Source organism: Oncorhynchus masou, chromosome 30, assembly GCF_036934945.1.
Source record: "Oncorhynchus masou masou isolate Uvic2021 chromosome 30, UVic_Omas_1.1, whole genome shotgun sequence".
NCBI classification, from domain to species: Eukaryota; Metazoa; Chordata; class Actinopteri; order Salmoniformes; family Salmonidae; genus Oncorhynchus; species Oncorhynchus masou.
In genome coordinates this window covers 17,590,059-17,614,527 of record NC_088241.1, presented here as the reverse complement: position 1 = coordinate 17,614,527, position 24,469 = coordinate 17,590,059, and the positions used below count along the sequence as shown (strand labels likewise).

Sequence of the window (24,469 nt, the reverse complement as noted above, 5' to 3'; positions counted from 1 at the left end):
GTGGCAGTATTGCGCCATTGATTGATGTAAATCTCCAGTTCACGTTGAAGAGTATTCATGATCGAAACATAACACAGTACAACTCGACGTGCAACGCATGTTCATCGTGAGTTTTACGCACATTGGCGTTGTTAACTAATGTTTTGACTGTGTCCCTCGTGAGATAGCGGTGTGTGGATTTGAAATATGACACTTAATTAGTTTCAGTCGAAGTTCAATTTCCTCCATGTGTGTGAAACGCATAGACTTGCATTTCCTACTCAATCAAACTGTGTGCATGCTTACTTTGTTGTTCCTTCAGTCAACACTTTAATGCCCTAATTTATCAGTCTTTTGTGAAAAGATGTCGTTTTGACAGATTTTGACACAACCTAATCTGTTATTTTTCGGTCTGGTGAAAGACTTCAGGATGAAACAAGAATATCAGGACCTTATTCTGCAGGAGTGTGGTGCAAAGGCTCTGCGTGTTGGTGACAAAATCCAGACGCTGTGGAGCGGCTATGGCCAGATTGTGAGGGTCCATTTAGATGGCTGTGACCGCCCCTCTGTCGTTGTCAAACATGTCATGTTCCCAAAGGGGGCTGAGCACCCTGGAGGCTGGAACACAGACCTGTCTCACATGCGCAAGGTGAGGTCCTACCAAGTGGAGACGCACTGGTACCAGAACTACTCCACCAATGATGGCTGTCGAATGCCAGCCTGCCTGGCTGCTTGTTCATACGGGGACGAAAAGCTGATCGTTCTGGAGGACCTGGATGTGGTGGGCTTCGACCAGAGAAGAACCAGCGTTAGGGACGCAGAGATGAGGGCCTGCCTCAGCTGGCTGGCCCACTTCCATGGCCTCTTCCTGGGGGTGGTGCCAGAGGGGCTGTGGCCCGTAGGTACCTATTGGCACCTGGAAACACGCCCTGACGAGCTGAATACCATGGACGACGCCCAGCTCAAAGCAGCTGCCGGGGAGATTGACAGGATCCTCAATGAATGCAGCTTCAAGACAATCATTCACGGAGATGCCAAACTAGCCAACTTCTGCTTCTCTGGGAGTGGACAGGGTGTGGCGGCAGTGGACTTTCAGTATGTGGGCGGAGGCTGTGGGATGAAGGATATTGTCTACCTCCTGGAGGAAATAGAGGAGAAACAGCTTGAAAAGAGGGTTCCTGGCCTGCTGGACTACTACTTCACAGAACTGAGGGCATCAGTAACCAAGCAGGTGGACTTTCCTGCCCTGGAGAAAGAATGGAGGGAGATGTTTGCCTTTGCCTGGACAGACTTCCATCGCTTTCTCCTGGGATGGATGCCAGGACACCGGAAGATCAACAGATACACTAAGCAGTTGACTAAAGAGGTGCTGAGGAAACTGAAACGGTGACTTAAGCCTCTGCCATTTAGGCTCATCAATCACCTGCTGAGTGGACTGGATTGTATTGAGGGATGTAGATCAGAAAAACTGATTTGTTGTGTGTGTTGTTGGGAGGAGAGCAGAAGATTGATTTATTAGGCAGACTTTGAGCCCAATTATTGGTATACAATCAAACAATGCACTGAAAAAAGTTTTCCAACAAGCTAGTATGTTTTAAATTACATTTAAACTTACTTTAGCAGTTGTCTGTGCGGCTGGTTCTTCAGCTGCTCGAAATTTGAGACAATATTCACTGAAGTTTTTACCAGACTATTTAGAGCACAAGTACTGAAGTATACATTTCTATCACCCATATGCACATAACCCATGTAAACACCTGTTAGTATGCATCACGTGTATGTACTTTAAATCGGTTTAATAATACTTTACTGTGGATATGTACAACAACAAGAAATGGCCAGTTGACAGACCAACACTACGGACAATCGGCAGTTCAAATATAATTTTATTCAACATTTGACAGACAAGGGACATTTCGTTTTTTTTCTATGTAAGTGTGTATGGCATTGCCTACACAGTTTAAGGAATTGCCACGTTTCGTGACTAAGCTGCAATTTGATATCTGCAGATAAACTTAATAAAGCACTTTTAATTCCCACCTTGCAGTGTTTTGGTTCTGCATAGCTTGTAAGAATGAGAACTTTTAACCATTTCCATTGTATCCATATTATTTACCACGAAGAATGACACATTCCCTATGCTTTCTCTATGGGGACAAGTTAACAAAAACAGACAACCAAAATGTAGTACCACAGTGCATCAAGTGTGAAGTGTATTTCTCTTTCCTTTATCTGCACGGATGTAAAATAGGTGCTGGATAGTTGAAGGCATCTCCCTGATAGCGACCCACAATAGTACTTTCACCTATTTGGAATTTTCATATCAGTGCAGATGAGATGGAGTCAGATCCAGCCAAAATAACTGTAGTTAGTGACATATTGTAATCAGCTGTTGCACACGAGATCCCCTAAAAACACCCCACTTCGATACAGCTATGACCAAAAGTGATTTTCCCAAACCCTTTTCCTAACCTTTACCTAATTCTCCTAACCTAGTAATTTTAGGAAAAGGGTTAGGATTCGTTAAAATGCTCTCCTAACCTGCATCGAAGTGGCGTGTTTTTAGGGAGTTCCCAAATGTATCCCACTGCAGAAGAGTTTTGACATATGCCACACCCCCTTTGGATCAGCTGTTGTATAGAGCATAATGGTAATGGCGTCTTTTTATAGGCACTAACTCCGGCATGGCTCGTTGGCCAAAGCCTATGGGGAAATTAGATATACATAGCTCAAAAAAATAAAGGGAACACAAACAGGATGGCACATCAATGCGAGCCTTTGGCAAGAAGGTTTGCTGTGTCTGTCAGCGTAGTGTCCAGAGCATGGAGGCGCTACCAGGAGACAGGCCAGTACATCAGGAGACGTGGACGAGGCCGTAGGAGGGCAACAACCCAGCAGAAGGACCGCTAACTCCGCCTTTGTGCAAGGAGGAGCACTGCCAGAGCCCTGCAAAATTACCTGCAGCAGGCCACAAATGTGCATGTGTCTGCTCAAACGGTCAGAAACAGACTCCATGAGGGTGGTATGAGGGCCCGACGTCCACAGGTGGGGGTTGTGCTTACAGCCCAACACCGTGCAGGACGTTTGGCATTTGCCGGTGAACACCAAGATTAGGCAAATTCGCCACTGGCGCCCTGTGCTCTTCACAGATGAAAGCAGGTTCACACTGAGCACATGTGACAGACGTGACAGAGTCTGGAGACGCCATGGAGAACGTTCTGCTGCCTGCAACATCCTCCAGCATGACCAGTTTGACGGTGGGTCAGTCATGGTGTGGGGTGGCATTTCTTTGGGGGGCCGCACAGCCCTCCATGTGCTCGCCAGAGGTAGCCTGACTGCCATTAGGTACCGAGATGAGATCCTCAGACCCTTGTGAGACCATATGCTGGTGCGGTTGGCCCTGGGTTCCTCCTAATGCAAGACAATGCTAGACCTCATGTGGCTGGAGTGTGTCAGCAGTTCCTGCAAGAGGAAGGCATTGATGCTATGGACTGGCCCGCCCGTTCCCCAGACCTGAATCTAATTGAGCACATCTGGGACATCATGTCTCGCTCCATCCACCAATGCCACATTGCACCACAGACTGTCCAGGAGTTGGCAGATGCTTTAGTCCAGGTCTGGGAGGTGATCCCTCAGGAGACCATCCGCCACCTCATCAGGAGCATGCCCAGGCGTTGTAGGGAGGTCATGCAGGCACGTGGAGGCCACACCACTACTGAGCCTCATTTTGACTTGTTTTAAGGACATTACATCAAAGTTGGATCAGCCTGTAGTGTGGTTTTCCACTTTAATTTTGAGTGTAACTCCAAATCCAGAACTCCATGGGTTGATTAATTTGATTTCCATTGATAATGTTTGTGTGATTTTGTTGTCAGCTCATTCATATGTAAAGAAAAAAGTATTTAATAAGAATATTTCATTCATTCAGATCTAGGATGTGTTATTTTAGTGTTCCCTCTATTTTTTTGAGCAGTGTATATATATTTTTTTAGATAAACAGTGAAAAAGTCTACCGTAAACACAGGCTTCGATTTTACTAGTTTTATTCTATGAGATCATGTTCATTAGCTAACGTCACTTTTGAACTTTGAAGCATTCATGTAATCACAACAAGCATAAAAGGCATTCATTAAGGTCAAGTTAAATGACTATCTCAGAACAAAGTCGCTCTGGATAAGAGCGTCTGCTAAATGACTTAAATGTAAATGTAATGTAACAAAAACGTGTAAGATCTCCTTAGCCTATGTTAATCTATATTCGAGTGACCACTAACAATGAAAATACATGTTCTCAAAGATGGAAGGCAGGTGGGAGGAGGCGAGATCAGGTGGGAACATTCCAGCCAATGAGAGGGCAGATGTATGACAACAGGCCATAGAGACAGAGGACTCTTTTGTATCTGACTTTAAAGTACCCCAGGTTGAGTCTTCATACCCATAAAACCTAGCGGTCAAACAAGGAAATGGTTCCAAATCGCTTTTCAACCATTCATTTTCCCCCATAGGGGTTTTAGAAAATATTAACGGCCGTGTTTCACGTAGGTTTATCCTGGAGTGACATTTTGATAACCATGTAAATCTCTCAAGTCTAGGACAAGGTGCTTTTATCAATATATTAGAATGTATCAATATATTAGAATTTAAACACTGATGTGGCCATCATAAAGAACTAAATGCCACGATGATCTGAACGAGACTGCCGAACAGTGGCAAAAGTAAGAATCTCTGGATTAACTATCTAATGTTAGCTACATTTAGTAATGAATAAATGTCTTCACAATTGACACTTCTGTGAGCTGTCTTGTGCAAGTTTTAAATTGACAAAAATACCTGTTAGCAAAGATGTCAGCTAGAGATGACGTGCAGGATCTTGCAGGGATGTTTAATCTTGCATGATGTCTAATTAGCATTTTAGAATGAGTAAATAGAGCCGAATATATTGATAAATCACCTTGCATGATATCAAAACGTCCGACCAGGTTAAGCCTACATGAAACACAGCCCTTATTTTAAGTGTTTCTAAAATGACTTATGGGAAAAATGAATGTTGGAAAAACCATTACCATTAGACCACTAGGGTATTATAACACCTCCGCTGTGGGGCTCTATAGCGTCTGACTGCATGGGCAGCGCCATTGTGACCATCTCCATTTTAAAGTAGTACATTTTCCTTCATTGGCGGATGAATCTCACCCCGTTGACTACTTTAAAATGGTGGTAGTCCTCAATGGCAATGTCCATACTAAAACGGGTTATATCCATGATGAGTTTGCTCTGACAGGCACAACTTCAAAGTTGCTGAAATGCCATGTGCTTCCACTTAGTGCATTTGAAACAACCTAGCCATTATGAAACTTCTACTCGATCAAAATATATTATAGATTTACACTTACTTTACTGTTAAGGCACTCATAATTTTGTAATATCTTTGTTATTTTTTATTAAAACACCACACAAGATTGAAGCTAGATGAGTGGTAGAGGCCACAGTGTGTGTGGCTTCCCCTCCCCGAATCCTTCCTTCATACTGTATGCAGAAACAGAAATGGTATCCATGAATGAGTTTCTCTGACTAGGGAAGTAAAACAATAGGCTTAATTGCCAAAATATCACTAACCATTTGCGGGGAAAATGCTAAACTGACCCGAGATCAGCATCTAGGGGCAATTTCCCCCTACTCCACTGCAGCCCAACAGATTATGCTTAAACAGGGTTATTCCAATCCATTGGTAGGTCGAAAAGTTATTACACTGGTCTTTAAGAAGTCATATTGAATTACAAATCAGTCATCCTGCGGCGCCCCTTTCAGACTGGACCTCTGACTCTTCTTCTCCTTCTGGCCCATCATACGGTAAAGCTTCTTCTTTGCCTCTTGAGCTTGTCCTTCTCCGCCTTGCTCCGCTGCCGCAGGAAGTCCTTGTGCTTAGCGTGCTGCACTGTGTGCACTTTCTTGCTCTTGTAGTTGTGCACCGTGCTCAGCGCGTTGAGCAGCGCCGCCACCTGGTGGACAAGAGAGGGCACATGCTCAGATTTCAAATGCAGTGTCATTCGTGTGTGTGCGCGTCAGGGGCAGTCATTGAAGCCACAAATGTTCGAGGCTGATCGCGGTACTGCAGGCATTGTTGGCAGAAAAAAATGGTAGTCTTCATGGTCCATCTTACTGTAAAAAATCAAATTCTAAGACAATCATTGTACCAATAATTACTTTAATACACCAGTTGTATGTCCTTGAAACTATTTTAAAATCTCACACAGCAGAAATTAGTTGCTAATGGCAGCCTGCAGTACCTGGGTCGTCCTTCAACTGGAGTTACTCAATGAGGGAGCAGCACTGTAACTTAACCGACTTAAATTTGGCTTCAATGTGCTATGGAGTCTTCACATAGGAATGAATGGCATCCCGTGATCAATGGCTTTGTCCATTCATATATACCATTATTGGTGTGTGTGGATGCCCACCACATATTATGAGGTGGCGACAGTGTGTAGGTTTTTGTTACAGCCCAGCCTTTACACAGATTTAGATCATCTAGACCACCATTTGTTGAATCAAATGTGTTAGTGGTGGGCTAGAACAAAAGTCTGCACCTCGGCCAGTCCGGTTTCTAATAAAATAAGGTGGTGATTTATGTTTTTCGCTTTCACAGCATATTAGTACATCAGAGATAAAGAGAATGAGTAAATCTGACAAACATCCCAGAATCCAATGGGATTTTTCATCATCGTTTCCTTAAGGAGACCCTTACCTTCCTCTCGTGGGGCTCCCGTATGACAGCAGGCCTCTGGAGGTCCTTGTGCTGGTCCTGTTTGGGCTTGCTCTTGAAGGGCAATGCCTTCTACAGCTCCTGGGGGATGTGCAGCTTGTTGAAGTGGCACTGCGCTCGCACCACCGGCTACCAAGAGGGGAGAAAGGGTCAAGGGTTAGGTCAGAGGTTCAGAATCCAATCAGACCAATAGTCTGGCTTCGATGCCAATATAACGCAGAGACGAAATCGAGTGGCCTGCCTCCAAGAAGTGGGCCGCATCTGGATAAGTCAAGTTTTTACACCTAATGGTGCTACGATGCTCTGAGACACGTACTTTTCATTCGCGCTTTGTTTTACCTACATAATGTTTACCACAAGGACAAGTTATAAGATAAATAACTGCCTTTTGTTGGGATCAATTTCCCTGTTTCTGGGTGTTTGAAGGATCTAAATTCACAAGTGCCATTGCATTGAGCACAGCCATTACATTTGTAATTTCCATCCAGTAGGGGCGCAAATAGACGTTGTTCAGGAATATCTTGGGTTGGTAAATCAGAGTTTACCAATTGGTCTCAGATTTCTGCCCCGCGAGAATACGACCAAGGGAAGGTCCGAAAACACATTACCGAGACTGTCATCAGATTTTAGGATGAGCACTTTGAATAGCGGGTAGTTAGAACGCAAGAATGCGTCTTTTTGCGAGACTGACCTTGAAAAAGGTCATGTCTCGTTTTCGAATTTTCTCAATGGAAATATTAATCTGAACATTCTTGTATCGCCTCTCCTTGAACTTTCTTTGCGTCTCAGCCATATTTCTGTCGAAATCGGACTGTTTTTTGCAAATTCTTTTGATTCGACAGAATTGGCTGTAGGGCAAACTATTTGTCAAGGGAAGTGGGTGACAACTATCAGCCCTCAACAAACTGTTACGATCAGTAGGCTTCCTGTAAAGATCAGTGTATCTTCACACAAGATCAGAAGATCAAGAAAACTGATTTGACGTGTATCAGATTGCATAGTAAATCTCAAATGCTCAGAACAGGAGTTAAGAAAAGCATGGAACGCCTGGAGCTGTTTTGCATCACCCCTCCATAGAACAAAAATATCATCAATATACCGTTTCCAAATAATGATGTGAGGCAAGAAAACATTTTTGAGAGGATTGAAAATAGACTTTCTCCATATAACCCACATACAAATTAGCATAGTTAGGAGCCATGGGGGATCCCATAGCAGTACCTTTCGTCTGAATAAAGAAATAATTTAGAAACATGAAATAGTTATGCGTGAGTACTATTTCAGCCAATGTCACAATGCATGCACTGGAAGGTAGTTCATTAGGGTCACGTTGCAGAAGACAATGTTCCATAGCTTCAATACCGCCCTCGTGTGGAATATTACCAGTGTATAATGACTCAACATCAAAAGTAACTAACAAGGTATTCTCAGGGAGAGGATCAAGAGATTCAATGATAGAGATCATACTGCTGGTGTCCTTTACAAAGGAGGGGAGCTGTTCTTCGAGTGGTCTAATAAAAAAAGTCAACAAAAGTAGATAGAGGGGCCGTTACTGCATCAATGCCCGCTACAATAGGGCGCCCTGGAGGTCGTGTAACATTCTTGTGTAATTTCAGCAAAGTATAGAAAGTGGCAATTTTAGGGTGTTGAATAACCAAAAAAGAACATGCTTTTTTGGCTATCTGACCAGAACTTAAATACCCATCTAGCACAGACAAGATAGTATTCTGAAATTGGGAAGCGTACCTGATTACACATAGATGTAGGCGCATTGGCTTGTTGACATAAATGTACCCATTTGGGGATCTGTTAGTATTTCTGATTGGCTTAACGCACCACAACGAATGAGCTGTGGAGCATCTCAAAGTCATGTTTTGTTTACCTCAAACAAAGTCTGTTTTTACATCCATTGAGAATGACAATTCCTGTGTTGTGAGCTCACTGGTGCGGGAAACTGTGGTCGTGTCTACACTTGACACGTACATTTGACTTCTGCTATCAGAATACAAAAGACCACATTGAAAAGACTGGTCGAGATGCACAAAAGTTGCTTTGTGGTCCGATTGTGTTTAGATCAAACTGACCACTTCAGAAGGTTGTCAGGCTGCATTTTGTGCAGATTTCTCCTCAGGTACAGTCTCAAGAATACTTCTGTTCTGGGACCGAGGCACCTTTTCATTATAACGTTGGAGTAAATACGTTCCTAGTGTGTGAGTAACGTGTTTTCTGGCCTCAAATACTAGCCAGCTAGCTAATATTTGGAACAAAAAATGTTTGGGCTAGAGTTATGCTAACCCGTTTGCAATCCCTTTTAGCGTTGCTTGTTAGCTACAATAGTTATCTACTGCCATCAGTTGTTGTGCTACAATAATTTGCCTATTTCACCGTTTTTAGAACGCATACTGGCATTTGAATATAGCGCGGGAATAGGGAATCCGGACACGTTTAAATGTAGGTGTAGATGCACGAGTACAGAATTCCGTGAACAGAACTCTATGATCAGAATACTAAAGCTGCATGAACTGTCAAGTCTAGACACGGCCTCTGTGCCCAGAATATTTTATACAAAATTGCAAGGCACGTCAGGCCGGACCTAAGTTAATACAATGTTTCAAGTTCGTTGCAGAAAGGCCACGTGAAGCCAATGTGATTGATATGATATTTATTTTTATCAGGATTATTTTCTACCTGCGGGCTGCAAGGGTTTTATTTGTTGGCTTTATAGGCTATTTTTACAGAATTGTCAATGGCAGAAGTTACTTTTTAGGTTCATCATTTTCATTTGGATAGAATTTTGATTAACCACATGACAATGATTTAGAGATACGAAGTCATTATTATAAATAAAATGAAACTGTTCCATGAAAATGTACATATGAAAACCATAACTGGCATGCAGATCAGTAGAAATGGTAAGATACATTTGTATTCCACATGAGAAAGTTTGCTAGCTCCTCGTACAGCCTATTACTGGCAACTTCAGGAGAATAATGGCAGAATCTGTAAAAGCCAGTAGGAGCGGGACGAGGATGGTCTGGTCAGGTTAAGATTCTTTCTTCTGGTTATCTTGATCTCTGGCTCCCTCGAGTCATGTGTCTTACTTCTTATTTCATCAAACAGTGAGTTTAACGCATCAGACAAGCTCAATGCATATATAGTTGATTTTATTAAAAGCATATAGGGTGTGTATATATATATGGAAAAATACACAGTTTCAAATTTGGACCAATCGATTGGTGAAAAGAACAGACAACTTTCGGTCTACCAATATTTGTTTTAGTCGGGGACAGCCCTAAATAACATATACTAGGAGCACAGGTAACCAATATCTACAAACATCTACACACAAGAGTAATGAACAACATGAAACAGGATCACAGGGACGCAATGTGTAAACACACCCGGAAGTACTAGCTAGGAATATAAAGGCAGTATTCCGTGCAAATTACTGTAACGTCCATAGAAGTTTCCATGGAATGTGCAATACAGAAACACAGCTAACTGAACAGTGCTAGATGCCTGCAGTTGAATTAATTAATGAATTACTACACTCAAAATGTAACATTTCTTAGATTGTTCCCAAGACCTCAAGTGTGGTCTCCTGAAATGGTATAAGCATTGTTGTGGACTTAAAACATTCTGTTTAAAAGAAAGTGTGAGAGCGAGTTTAGGCCTATGTACCCACTTCCCAGGCACCACTACATCACTGATTTACGGCCAATACTATTCCCACTGTACATAAACGATATTGGTTCCTTAGTCAAAAACTGTAAACTACACTTACGCTGGTGACATTGTGCTGTACTCTACCTCCTCTTTGAACCAGGCTATAGCTGATCTGCAGACTGCTTTAAAATGTCATACAAAAGTTGTTGACCACAAACTGGTACTGAATGCAGCTAAAACAAAGTATATTCTGTTCCCGGAGCTCAGACATATCTGCACGCTGAATGGAGCACGTCCACTCATAAATACCTTGGCATTTGGATCGATGACAAGTAGTAATTTAAAACATGTAGATGAGCTAACGAAGAAACAGAATTAAGATGGGCTTCTTCTACAGAAACATTGTGCCTTTCGCGTGATAGAATAAATAGTTCAGTTGACTTTCCGTCACTGTGATCTGTATCAGGAAGTAGACTGGCCATCATTGGCAACGCAGAGAACATGGCCTTCTCTTAATTTATAAAGCGCTCGTGCAGAAACTACCATACTACATCGCTCCTGACCTACAGAAGTACAAATACCTTACTCGCTCACAGTAATTCTTGAAATCCCTGTTCTCATTAGTGATTTAGGTAAAACAGCCTTTAGTTTTTACGTGCCACATACACATTTCAGAATACCCTAATATTGGACCGTTGCCTTTCAGACATTTCAGGGTATTGGTAAATTACACCTTTTTACAGAGGAACGCATGCGTTTTTCAAAATAGATTTTTGTATGTTTCATGCTCCCGTCTTGGATTGTTATAATTGTGTCAGGCATTTGTGTGACTCAGGGCTCCCTTGCAAAAGAAACATCGGTCTCAATGGGACGTCCCTGTATTTAGGGTGATATTTCAGACACAGTCAAGGAGTTTGTTCTTGAACTGGAAGTCCAATTCACTCTATTTCAATTTAAATTAAATAGAGCCTGACTCGTTAACCCTTCACTTACCTGCAGGTAGCCTACATTCCCCTCGCTGGCACCTAGAGCCCCGAGGATGATGGGATAGTGAGGGTCAAAGTTGGTGACAAACTCGCAGGGCAGGGAGGGGATCTCCAGACGGACATACATGCCAGGTCGGAAGCTCTCGTACTGGACCCGTGTCTCATCATCCACGTCCTCAAACTCAGCCCGGTTCAGCTAGGAAGAGGAGAAAGGTTTAGAGATTGTGGTGAAATGAAAGGCTCAGTGGGTTAGAACATGGTGCTGTCAACACCAGGGTTGTTGGTTTGAATCCCACACGGGCCACATACTGAATATACTTTGATCTGGTGGTTATGTAGGTGCAAGTAAGTTTACCACCCTGTTCACTCCCCAATCCAATCAATTCAGGTCTGTGATTACGCGCAGTGGTTGAGTGGTAACACTCCAGCCATGTCACATATGCGAAGCTCCCCACTGGAGACAATACCTTGCATCCAATGTTCCCTCTAAGCTGTGTGTGCGCGCAGCCGTGCAGAAGAAATATGAGAGCGCACAGAAGCTTGAGGTTGAACATCACTCAACTTTCTACAGTTTTCCCCTTTGGTTAACACTACAACATTTCGCTCTACTGTGGCAATTGTGAACGCATCAACGCAATACTAGCCACTTTCAATGTAATGTACCGAAAACAGAACTAACTGCAAGATTCCGTATGCAAAACTAAATATGCAAGATATTTTCTTGGAATGGGATTCTATTGCATTGTCAGGCATGACTCCGCATTATTCTACACGGACCGGTGCGCCATAGCCAATCAGAGCTGCAGTAGGCCTATATGCAAATAGCCATTGCCATATGGATCTGTGTCATTCACTTTCAACTGTACCGTGTTCAGGCTACAGTATGAGCGGTCTTGAGTAGATGCGCTTGATTTGAGATCAAAGTGAGAGCTGCATGTTGCCACGTGTTCACAGTTGTTCATATTTTTGGCTACTTAGTGAGTTATTAGCCCTGGTATAGCTCATTTATAGTCAACAATGGGGGAGTGGTTCCTTCCAACAAGAGCACAAAATGTGTACATTTCTAGCCATCTTTGAAAAGCAAGTCAGGTACTGAGCTTTTTAATCTCTTAAAGGGGAAGTGTTGGATTTTGAGACGGTCTTGAATAGGTAGCCAATAAGCAGAGTGTAGCATAATTTGTCTGATTCTCTGGAATAATGGTATGGGAATAATATTGAATTTGTGTTTTTTTTGCATAAAATAAAAAGTTTCAGTCACCTCCTTGGATAAACAGGTTAACTTCAAGCCTGCATGTAAAAAAATATATATATACACAGTTGAAGTCGGAGGTTTACATACACTTAGGTTGGAGTCATTAAAACTTGTTTTTCAACCACTCCATAAATTTCTTGTTAACAAACTATAGTTTTGGCAAGTCGGTTAGGACATCTACTTTGTGCATGACACAAGTCATTTTTCCAACAATTGTTTACAGACAGATTATTTCACTTATAATTCACTGTATCACAATTCCAGTGGGTCAAAAGTTTACATACACTAAATTGGCTGTGCCTTTAAACAGCTTGGAAAATTCCAGAAAATGATGTCATGGCTTTAGAAGCTTCTGATAGGCTAATTGACATCATTTGAGTCAATTGGTGGTGGGACCACGCAGCCATCATACCGCTCTGGAAGGAGACGTGTTCTGTCTCCTAGAGAGTAATATACTTTGGTGCGAAAAGTGCAAATCAATTCCAGAACAACAGCAAAGAACCTCATGAAGATGCTGGAGGAAACCGGTGCAAAAGTATCTATATCCACAGTAAAACTAGGCCTATATCGACAAGGAAGCAAGGAAGTGTCCACTGCTCAAAAACCCCAATAAAAAAAGCCAGACTACGGTCTGCAACGCACATGGGGGAAAAAAATCGTACTTCTTAGAGAAATGTCCTCTGGTCTGATGAAACAAAAATATAACTTTTTGACCATAATGACCATCGTTATGTTTGGAGGAAAAAGGAGGAGGCTTGCAAGCCAAAGAACATCATCCCAACCGTGAAGCACGGGGGTGGCAGCATCATATTGTTGGGGTGCTGTGCTGCAGGAGGGACTGGTGCACTTCACAAAATAGATGGCATCATGAGGAAAGACAATTATGTGGATATATTGAAGCAACATCTCAAGACATCAGTCAGGAAGTTAAAGCTTGGTCGCAAATGGGTCTTCCAAATGGACAATGACCCCAAGCATACTTCCAGTTGTGACAAAATGGCTTAAGGACGACAAAGTCAAGGTATTGGAGTGGCCATCACAAAGCCCTGACCTCAATACTATAGAACATTTGTGGGCAGCACTGAAAAACGTGTGCGAACAAGGAGGTCTACAACCTGACTCAGTTACACCAGCTCAGCTCAGTAACTCAGTTACACCAGCAGAGGAATAGGCCAAAATTCACCCAACTTATTGTGGGAAGCTTGTGGAAGGCTACTCAAAACATTTGACCCAAGTTAAACAATTTTAAGGCAATGCTACCAAATACTAATTGAGTGTGTGTAAACTTCTGACCCACTGGGAATGTGATGAAAGAAGTACAAGCTGAAATAAATAATTCTCTACTATTATTTTGACATTTCACATTCTTAAAATAAAGTGGTGATCCTAATTGACCTAAGACAGGACATTTTTACTAGGATTAAATGTCAGGAATTGTGAAAAACTGAGTTTAAATGTATGTGGCTAAGGTGTACGTAAACTTCCAACTTCAACTGTATTTTTTTTAAGTCTAATGGAATGTAGGCATTGAACACCACATATTGGCTGCTACTGTAGGCTAAATGATAGAACAGCTATTTCCATGCTAAAATGTTCTCCATTGTTTTTGTATGATCTACATTACGGCCTACATTATGATCAAATAGCCACAGTAGGCTACTTGGCCACTGTTAAAACAAACTTAAAGCGGGTACAGCCTCAGGGTGCACAGTAAACGTGCACTGGAAGTTCAAAGTTCAGCAGACCTGAAATTTGCTTAGTGACTACATTTTTTAGGGAACATTGCCTGCATCCAACCTTCCCACAGTTTCTCCCACCTGACTGTAACCACCACTCATTTCATAACTGTCTAAATGAAGTGTCAAAATACCTATACAAAACTTTTTTTTTTTTTAATCTGTGTTTGCATCAAGGACAAAGGAGGCATTTATGAAGTAATAAAACAGGGCAAGAGACTTCTGCCTCCTGTCATATCAAACATTTACCTATGACCCCATAACCCCTCAACTCTGCCTGTTTTTGCAGCTCCTCCTTGAGGTCGTCAAAGTAGGTGGCGTCTCCGTCGTCTTACTCCGTGTCGAAACGCTCCTTCAGCCGCCGTTTCTTCTCCAGACGCTTGTTCTTCTGGGTCTAGTCGTCCACCATCATCAGCTTCTCCTCCTCTTCATCATCATCACTTTCTTCCTTAGCTTGGTCCTTCTGCTTGCCAGCTTTCCCCTTGTGCACTGCCCCTGTCTCCAAGTCCTCAAAGTCAACATACAGCTCCTCTAAAAGAGAAAAGAAGAGTGAGTTAGCAAGGGGGTGATAATGAACAGTGGGCTTCTGCTATAAATGTACATAGCCCTGATGGATTGGGACTACTCTGTTGGGAATATGAGCCCATATCCGGAGCACATGAAAATAATTTGAATTGGGGAAGATTAATTTCGATGTGAACACAGGAGTCGACCTTTACAGATTGCATTTAAAATGGGACAGATTGCAGTTATAACGCACTTAAGGAGAAGACCAAGAAAGTCATGAAAACAATGCCAACATTATTGAGCAGCAACTCCTTACCATCCTCTTTCAGCAATGTAGCAGCATCTTGATCGTCTTCCCATTTCCCCATCACAAAACAGTCCCGTATAGAGTCCAGCATCTGAGGAAACAATATTTATGTCAATTAGAGGAAACAATATTTATGTCAATTAGAACAAAAATATTCTCAATAAATTTAATTCATCTCTTGAATTGATGGAAACTAAATTATATTGACCCCAACCCAGGTAAGAATATGAAATGTATGGATGCCTCCATCCATAGCTCCATCTAACATCTTACTTAATGCCTTTCTTCCAACTGTTGGTCCTTCCACACTTTAAAATGTCCAGTGCCAAATAAGGTGTGCTAGTGCTGGGTTAAAACAAAAATGTGCAACCCTTGGGGAGAGGAAGATAAACCCTGTAGTAAAAGAGATGGGACAAAGGAAAGGGGCGCTACAATATGGTTTTGTAAAAGAAATCTACCTCTTCCAGGTCCCAATTGCGAGCGGCATCGGGGTCAAAACGGGAGCAGTCCACGCCGTCCGCACGATGCTTCTTGCCCTTCTCGGGGCGACTGACTCGAAACAGCCCTCCCAGCTCCTCTTCATCCTTCTCTCCATCACGATCATCCTCTGCCACTGAAGGAGACAAGCGTAGTCAGTCAGAAATCAAGGCTAGGCAAAAACAGAAGCAAATGGGGCAAAATAGTCCAGTAACAAATGCTCATTTTCATTGCTAAACGTTTTGCTATAGTGTGCATTAAAGAAAAGACTAGTGCCCAACAAACAAGACCGCCATGACATTAGGATGAAAGGGAAAATGGCAGTAAAATTAACAGCAAAAAATTATAATATTGTTACTGAAACTGAGGAGGAGACGTTACCTGTGCCGTACACCAGTTTACGCAGGTTGGGGGCGGCGCGCTGTTGCCGTAGAAACGCCTCCGACGCTTTCTGTTGCAGACCCTCCTTCCACCGCAGTGCCCCTGAGAAACATGAGGTGGGTTAGGATCAAAGGTCAAATTAATTATTGATTCCAACTTAAGTTCTTGTTCCATTTGGCCACTTCCCCTCCCCATCAGTATTCACAAGGCGAAAGCAATATGGCAGACCGAAGCACGCATTCTGAATGTTAAATCGACCCTTAGCTCCTAGGCACTCCTGTAAATTTAATACGATTGGATAGGTCATTAGATTATCACAAGACAAGAAACCTATCCAGTCCTGTCAGATCTACAGGCGTGCCTAGAGAGTAAGGGCTAGGTTGGTTTTGAATTCAACAGACAACTGTTGGAGTAAGGTGCATCCATCACAATATTGCTTACACCAGTGTGTGCAGGTTTTTGTTCCAGCCTGACACTAACACACCTGATTCAAGTAGTCAACTTGGTATTAAATTCAGAGCAGCATTATTGAACAAAATCTGTGGACCCTGAAGAGGTAGTATAGACAAGAGGGAGGGGTCACAATGGAAATACGCTGAATTGACCGAATATTACCTGAACTTTCATAGCACAGCTCTCCTCCCTCCATCTCCTCATCTTCCTCTTCCATTTTGGAGGTGGCATTTGACTTCTTGCTTTCTTTGCCCGAGGCTTTGTTTTCACAGTCATCTTCTATTGAATCACTCGCATCCTCCTCAGAGCAATGACCCGAGTCTATTGGTTTGAGATCACACTTTTCCACTGCACCGTCTTCTTCATCTTCTTCCCCCTCCGAATCACTTTCCTCTCCTTCACTCTCCCGCTCTCCCTTCCCCCCTTCTCCTTCCTCCTCCTCACTCATTTCCAGCTCATCCTCACTGTCTGCAAAGGCAGGTACCTCCACCACTGTCTCTTTCTCCACTTTCCTTTCCTCCATCTTGTCTCTTCACCGGAGGGATGGTCTTTATTCCTTGCTTCTCTTTTGGTTCAATTCTGTCCTTTGCCTCTTTCTTCAAAACAGTTTCTTCTTCTTCCCCTTTGTTTTCACCCTCATCCTCTTCTTCAGACTCTCCTTCCTCATCCCCCTCTTCGTCACTGCTACCTCGCTGTCATCATCGTCATCTTCCTCTTCAGTGAAGACAGCCTTCCTCCTCTCTCTCTGTGTCTCATGGTCCCAGACTAGGCTCTCCTGGGGTCCTGACGTCAGCCTGTAAGACAAGATGGAGACCAACACAAGTCAGAGGAAAAAATGTATATAATTTTCTTTATTCCTTTATTTAAGGGTCCACTTTTTATTTCAGAAAATAACAAAACGGCAGCCACTTGGTTTGCTATAAAGTTGAGGATTAGGACTAGAGAAATGTAGCGACTCTCAAAATTGCAAGGACTGACAGATTTTAGGGCTGCGACTCTTGACAATTAGTCGAACCAATTTTAACAATGAGGCTGTGTCTCAAATGATTCCAGTGGCTTTCAAAAGTAGCGCACAATCAATATATGGAATAGGGTGTCATTTGAGATTTCCAAGATGTTGTTGCGCGAGCGTCACTCACCCGTTCTCCTCCTCCACTTCCCCGGGGGTCAGGGCAGCCGCCCCTGTGAATAGTGACACTTTGCTGGCGGCCATCTTGGCATCCAGGGTGGTGTGTGTACCGATGAGGGATTGGACCGACTCTGTGGTGGGACGGACCTCCTCCTAGTGGACACGGGACATAAATGACTGATTAAAGGAGCGTGTTACCAAAATTACATTACAAAAATCCTCTGGACATTATCTAGGTTCAGGGGAGAGGGAATTTTCAATGGCCCATGACACTTTTGGTTTAGTACACTCATTACAACAGTCTCAAGCCATTGTATATAACAGGAGTCAATTATATTCAGGACTTCCATATCACATCTATCAACTATCTGACTTTGACCAATAAAAATACTTTGAAACATTTAACAAAAAAACAATGTATTTTCCTTTTTTGAGTCTTACTGAACATGGCCCAGGGGTTGGAACTGACCTGTTCTTGATTGACGTGGCCGCCGGGCAGGTCGATGTACACTGCGTCCTTATCGTACATGACCCCCCCCGACCCCCGCCATGGGAGCTTAGAGCAGCCGCTCCTTCTCGTTCAGCGCCCTCTTCTTCTGAGCTTCAGGCAGAGCGCAGGGGTCTGGCAGGAAGCTGATGTCTGCCACTGCAAAGTCCCCCACACCTGCAGAGGGTGCCATCATGTGTTAGGTTTCAAACCAAATTGCCAAATGTTAAGACAATATAGCTTTCAGAATCAATGTTTTCAAAACCCCACTTTTGTACAACTGTGTAGGAGTGAAACATTTCCCAAACACACCACCGCAGTAACCACATGCTGTTTATTTGCTAAATACATAGGTGAATGTGAATAGTGCATCTCAATATGTACTAGGTGTGAGAGTATTGATGCAGTATTAAATTAATCTCTTCTCTACAAGTTCGTGTTCCTCAAAAGGGCTCAGATTCTTATTTGCTATTAACCCAATGAGCATACATACCAGGGATATGGACCTGGCCTTTATTCTTCAAGTATGTCCCTCTCAGGTAGCCATAGAGAGATACAGTACGATCACACTTGGGGTCCACCCTCACCATCTCAGGGTCCGTCAAATCCTCCATGCTGTGTAGATGGCGAGTGTGATCGGGGAACAGTGAAGGGGTACAGTTCAACAAGAACATTTGAAAACGGAAGCAGGGTGCTAGGATCCATCGCTCACAGGCTCACAGTAATGTTTATGGTTTGTGTGTGTGTTGTGCACACTTGCGTAAGTGTGCACAACACACACACAAACCATAAACATTACTTCTATTAGAAAACAGCTCTGTTACACACAACCATACATGGCACCATTCAACAGCAGCATAGCATTTACAAAACAATAATAGCAACATACAGTACACACCACAGCTCGGGTACTGCTTCTCCCTGGTAGTTAATTGGTTTGATCCATGTCACTTTCCCTACTCTGAATCAGTTCTGGCTACGTTCCATTACAAGTATATTGCTCTAAAAGGTCTGGACACTCACCGGTCGGCCACGACGTAGGGATGAGATTGCTGCCACACCAGCGGGCGGAACTTCATGACGGAGATGAAGCGGCCCAGGTTCTTGACCTCCTGGGTCTGGTACTCTCCGTACACCATACCGGACAGGTAGAAGAGTTTGGCACCCTGTGGAAGCAAAGAGGGGACATGGAACACTGTTCAGGAAAGGGACTTGTGTTGGATTAGGTTCCGTATGTCTTGTTTATGAGATTGTTAGCCTTTAGAACTATAACACATTTACAAGCTCTGACAGATAGTGTGCACTTTTTTAAACGTCTTATCAAGACAAGCCTAAGAAAATCACAAGTCAACTTGTCACTTCGATAGCACAAGAGAAAAAAGCTGAGTCGCAGGATGGATGAAGGGGACGTGCAGGGTTGGCACAGACTAGCCAACGCCGCTAATTTAACTCCTAGGTTTATCTAGCACATAAGAAATATCTCAGCTCTTGCCAAGAAATTAAATATGAAATGTGCTAGCTATAGATTGTATATATTTAGTTACAGTATGGTGTTCAGTTGTTGTATCTTTTGGTATTATCCATGCTCTGTACCGTTTGAATATATTTGTGAAAACCAATAAAAATACTTCACAAAAAAACCTGCCAAACCAACTCCATCATCAAATTTGCTGATGACACGACGGTGATAGGGCTGATCACCAACAATGACGAGAAAGCCTACAGAGAGGTGGTTAGAGCCCTGGCAGAGTTGTGCCAGGACAATAACCTCTCTCTCAGCCTCAGAAAAACCAAGGAGGTGATCGTGGACTACAGGACGGCTGAAGAGGTTTGGCTTGGCCCCTCAGATCCTCAGGGACCTTTACAGGTGCAACATTGAGAGCATTCTGTCTGACTGCATCACCGCCTGGTACGGCAACTACCCGGCCAGAACCACAAGGCTCTACAGAGGGTGGTGAAGACTGCCCAGTCATGCAGGCAGCAGGACATCTACACCAGGCGGTCTCTGAGGAAGTTCGGAAGATCGCCAAGGATTCCAGCCACGGACTGCTCTCTCCACTACCTTCCGGCAGGCGGTACCTGAGCATCAGGTCTCGGACAAACAGGTTCCGAGACAGCTTCTACCTCCAGTCCATAAGACTGTTGAGCAGCTAACCCTAAGCTGTCTACCTGCAGAGACCCATCTACCTGTACAGACCAGTCTACCTGTACTCACCTGCATTTTAAGAGACTATTTGCATGGACTCACTTACTCACTCTTACACACAATTGCTAATACGATTTATGGTGTGAAACCAAAGATAAAACGTTTCTCATTCTAATTCGGGGCTGACCTGGTAGACCTCAGTCGAGAAGCGATGCTTGAGCCGCTTCTTGGTCTTGCGAAGGGTCTTGTTATTGCGGAACAAGTCCAGGTGGGTGAGCACGCCCATGATGCGCGGGAAGCCGTGCACCTGGCAGATGTTGAGGAACTCAAAGGTCTCCATCTCAAAGCCGAAGCTGGCGTCAATGAGCATCAGCACCTGGTGGACCACAGGGATATCAGTCTTTAGCTCACTGATATCCCCACGTCAAGTCTATTTTTATTGTCTGGTAAGGAAGTCTGGGTTCAATTCAATTGTCTCATATGTCCATCTCAAATGGCAACCTACTTGCTATATAATGCACTACTTTTGACCAGAGCCATATGGGTCCTGGTCAAAAGTAGTGCAACATGGGCCCTGGGCAAAAGTAGTGTACTATATAGTGAATAGGATGTCATTTGGGACTCACAACGTCACTGTACGTACTCCAATATCATAAGAAGTACAATTCGATCTAGTTATCGATCTCTTTGAAATTTGGACATTTTGGCTTCAACTACCATACACAAATTAACTTACCAGGTCAGCAACCTTTGCCAAGTCAATCATTGTATTGATGTCATTGCTACACTCAATGAAGGTAAGACGCCTCTTCTTTCCAAAATAGGAAAATTAAGATGGTGGTGCGGCGGCATTAGCACACAAGGTAAACACAACACATTACATGACAGCTTTGTGGTCACGCAAGGTAAACACAACACAATAAATGACAGCTTTGTGGTCACACAAGGTTGTATTCACTAGGAACTAAACGGAAGCAAACGTGACAAAACGGGGAGGGACTACCTTAACTTTTCCAAGAAGTGCTTGTTTCCATTTTCGGTTGCAAATTGCATTGCTATGGTGTGCACTAATGAATATGACCTAACTGATCTCAATACAGTAAGAAACATCCAAGCTCAGCTCACCAGAGACGATGGTCACAGGCCCGCAGATGTCCCCTAGTTTCTGCCATGTGAAGTTTTTGATCAGACAGCGGATGAGGGTACTCTTGCCCACCTTAGGGGGTCCTACCACCACCACCACTATCGGGGGAGGCTCTAAAGGGGTGCGGTCCATCAAGGGTATGTGATGCTTCTTGGCCTTTAGGTCCTGGGCTCTAGGAGAGGGGGAAAGAACAGTGTTTATAGTTTCCTACAATGTTGAACTGTGTCTGTCTGCACTTTTTGTGCTGCCTCCTCTACAATGCTTTCCTAAATCTCAATGTCTGTCCTTCTGTCTGAACCACTCAAGATACATGTTAACAGCATTCACTCCTATGGTTATTTCTATGAAAACCACAGATTAGTGTCACAGTAACTAAAATGACAACAATATACTATGTAAACCTTGTGAAACAAAACAAAATAAATGCTAAAAACATAAACATGAAAGCTGATGGTGGGATGATTTTTCATGTAGTGTAGTATAGTGGGGCATGTATATGAATGCTGCTGACCTGTGGAAGGTTTGGCCATATGCACTGCTGACTGGACCGCAAACGCTTTGGGGTTCCTCTTGCGCTCGTCATCTCCAGCAGGAGTTCCCAGCTGCTTCCTGCTCTTCTTCCTCTCCGCCTTGGGCCCGCTGTGCTTCTGCTGGTGCCGCTTCTGTTCCTTCTTTGGCTCCTTCCCCTCCATCTTCTCCTTTCTGAGAATCACACACAGGTCCGAAACTGAAGCTTGGAGGATCAAATGTAGCTTTGCCTTATACACATCCCACTTAATTAGGTGCTTCATGTAACAATCATTTAGATAGTTCCAACTACCTCCCTGTATGTGAGTGAACTACCTACAGTATGTCAAGAAATTTGCTATTAACAACAGGGTCACTCAACTCATGGAAATCTGAAATAAGTATGAGTAAGAGGTGATGGCTTTGTCTGACAATGTAAAAGTAACTGCAGCAACTTGGTCTATGCTACACATTGTACAAGCATTTTACACAGCTCACAACATAGCTAGTAGGACCGGGACGATACCAATATAGCGATACTCAGCATCATAGCAAGGAAATAAAAGGCAGATTTAACATATTTCGGAAAACAGTCCTAATGTTGGAAACAAATATGTTGTCATCCAGAGTCATATTTATGTATTTTCCAAGCTATAGCACACTATTTTACATACAGCAAGTTTTTAAAGGAACAAAGAGTTACCAGCTTCATGGTTTCATTTTTGCCATGGAAAAAAGATTGAGATATTGGTATTGTCCCAGACCCAATAGCGAGTGGGTGTTTTGGGAGCACCACTACCTACAATCAACTACATGTAACAACATTATCATAAATTGTTTGCCTCATTTAACGACCATTAAGTCAGTCGTCTTCGTGTTACGACATTTACTCAAGTTTTGAGTCTCTTTTTGTAACTCCGTAAAGATAACCTGAGTGTTAATACACTAACTGCATGTCCAGCTAGCTATCATGCAAACAGATTTAGCTTGGAACTCATTTCAACCTAAGCTACAGTTTGCACGCCAGTTAACGTGATATAACTTAACAATGCATTTCCATTACTGGGCATAACATGCTGACCAACCGTGCATCCGTCATCCATTGCGGGCAAGTTGATTTTCTTCACCCACGCCAGAAGCAAACAGGACACACAGGTTGAAATATCAAAACACATTGAACCAATTATATTAAATAATTTGGGGACAGATCAAAAATCATTAAACAATTATGGCAATTTAGCTAGCTAGCTTACTGTTGCAAGCTACTTTGTCTTGGGATATCAACATTGGGTTGTTATTTTAACTGAAATTAACAAGGTCCTCTTCTCCGACAATTAATTCACAGATAAAACGGTGAGACAAATTAGTTTCTCGTCATCTCTCCTCTTTCCTTCAGGATTATTTTTCTTCTTTGGACTTTGGAGGTTGGCAAACAACTTTACAGAGCATTAACACACAGATGAACTGAGTATGGACCACAGTTCATCTTTCAATCAGCCACGTGGGTATATGCTCCTAAAAACCAATGAAGAGACGGGAGAGGCAAGACTTGGAGCGCGTTAAGCATCACAAATAGAACCAAGTTCAATTTTAGCGCCTTGCCACGCAGACACCCGAGCAGTGTGGGTGCAATGATTGAATAACATTTATGTTATTTATGTACATTTATTGCAACACACGGGAGCGGTGGTCAGCATGTTACTCCAGACAAAACGTCGCCATAGATTTTTCAACTTACCTGTCCTTGACAATACTTTCTTTGTTCTTGTTTCAGTGAAAATGTCTGTCTGGTTACAGATGGTTCTCCAAAAAAACAGAATATTCAGAAAGATATTACATCCATGTTTTATAGCAAGTGAGAAATGCATATTGCATGTGTGTACATCTTTGTTTTGGCCGAAATGTGTGATGCGCTGCCAACTACCTCTACAAGTGGCCAAGGCGAATAGAAATGACTAGCTCCTGCAAAGATGATGGGAAATGCAAGATGTCTGGCAGCTAAAATGGCGAAGGAACACCTCACTCGGTGCAAAATGTGGATATAATATATTTCTGAATAATCTCTGTTTTTTGGAGAACCACCTGCAACTGGACAAAATAAGATAATTTCTTTGTTCTTGATTCAGTGAAAAAGTAGCGTTAACAAAAATCTGACTATGGCAATATTCTGTATAAACTCAACTCTAACGCCCAGTAATGGAAACACATGATTAAGATATGACATCTGGCATACAAATTGTAGCCAATTGTTGCCAAGTACCTCAACTCCTCCATGGTTGAGAGCAGACTATAGTTTTTAAATGAACCTATGTGCATCCTCTGTTGTTGCGTGCCTTTGCTTGCTGAAATCCATACATTTTAATAAAACGTTAATCAAATACAACCACTGACTGTGAAATACTAAGAAAGGCACGCAACTTAGGTAGACAGGATTAAGAATGTACATTTTTTAAGTATTGACGCATAGCGACTCAAAGGAGTTGGAGGTTCATTTCAAAAACTCCTGCCTGCTGTCAACTCTAGCCCAGCTGGCTGGCAGATCGCGCTATT

The 24,469-nt window shown here is 42.9% G+C and overlaps 1 protein-coding gene and 1 pseudogene across 2 annotated transcripts; one reads left to right on the top strand and one right to left on the bottom strand.

Moving 5' to 3' along the window:
* Window positions 1-32: 32 nt before the first annotated feature.
* On the top strand, window positions 33-2,018 carry pkdc (protein kinase-like domain containing). 2 transcript variants are annotated; one of them, XM_064948268.1, is made up of 2 exons: window positions 33-106; window positions 402-2,018. In XM_064948268.1, the coding sequence occupies exon 2, from the start codon at window positions 410-412 to the stop codon at window positions 1,367-1,369; it is 960 nt and encodes a 319-aa protein (XP_064804340.1). In that variant the 5' UTR covers window positions 33-106; window positions 402-409; the 3' UTR covers window positions 1,370-2,018. The 2 variants fall into 2 exon arrangements, with proteins under 2 accessions (XP_064804340.1, XP_064804342.1); XM_064948270.1 differs by having other exon boundaries at window positions 50-169.
* Window positions 2,008-22,109, bottom strand: LOC135521601 (ribosome biogenesis protein BMS1 homolog; annotated as a pseudogene).
* Window positions 22,110-24,469: the final 2,360 nt, after the last annotated feature.

What these genes read in the sequence shown, in the direction of transcription:
- pkdc (XM_064948268.1), top strand. Translation starts at nt 410, where the DNA reads ATGAAACAAGAATATCAGGACCTTATTCTGCAGGAGTGTGGTGCAAAG.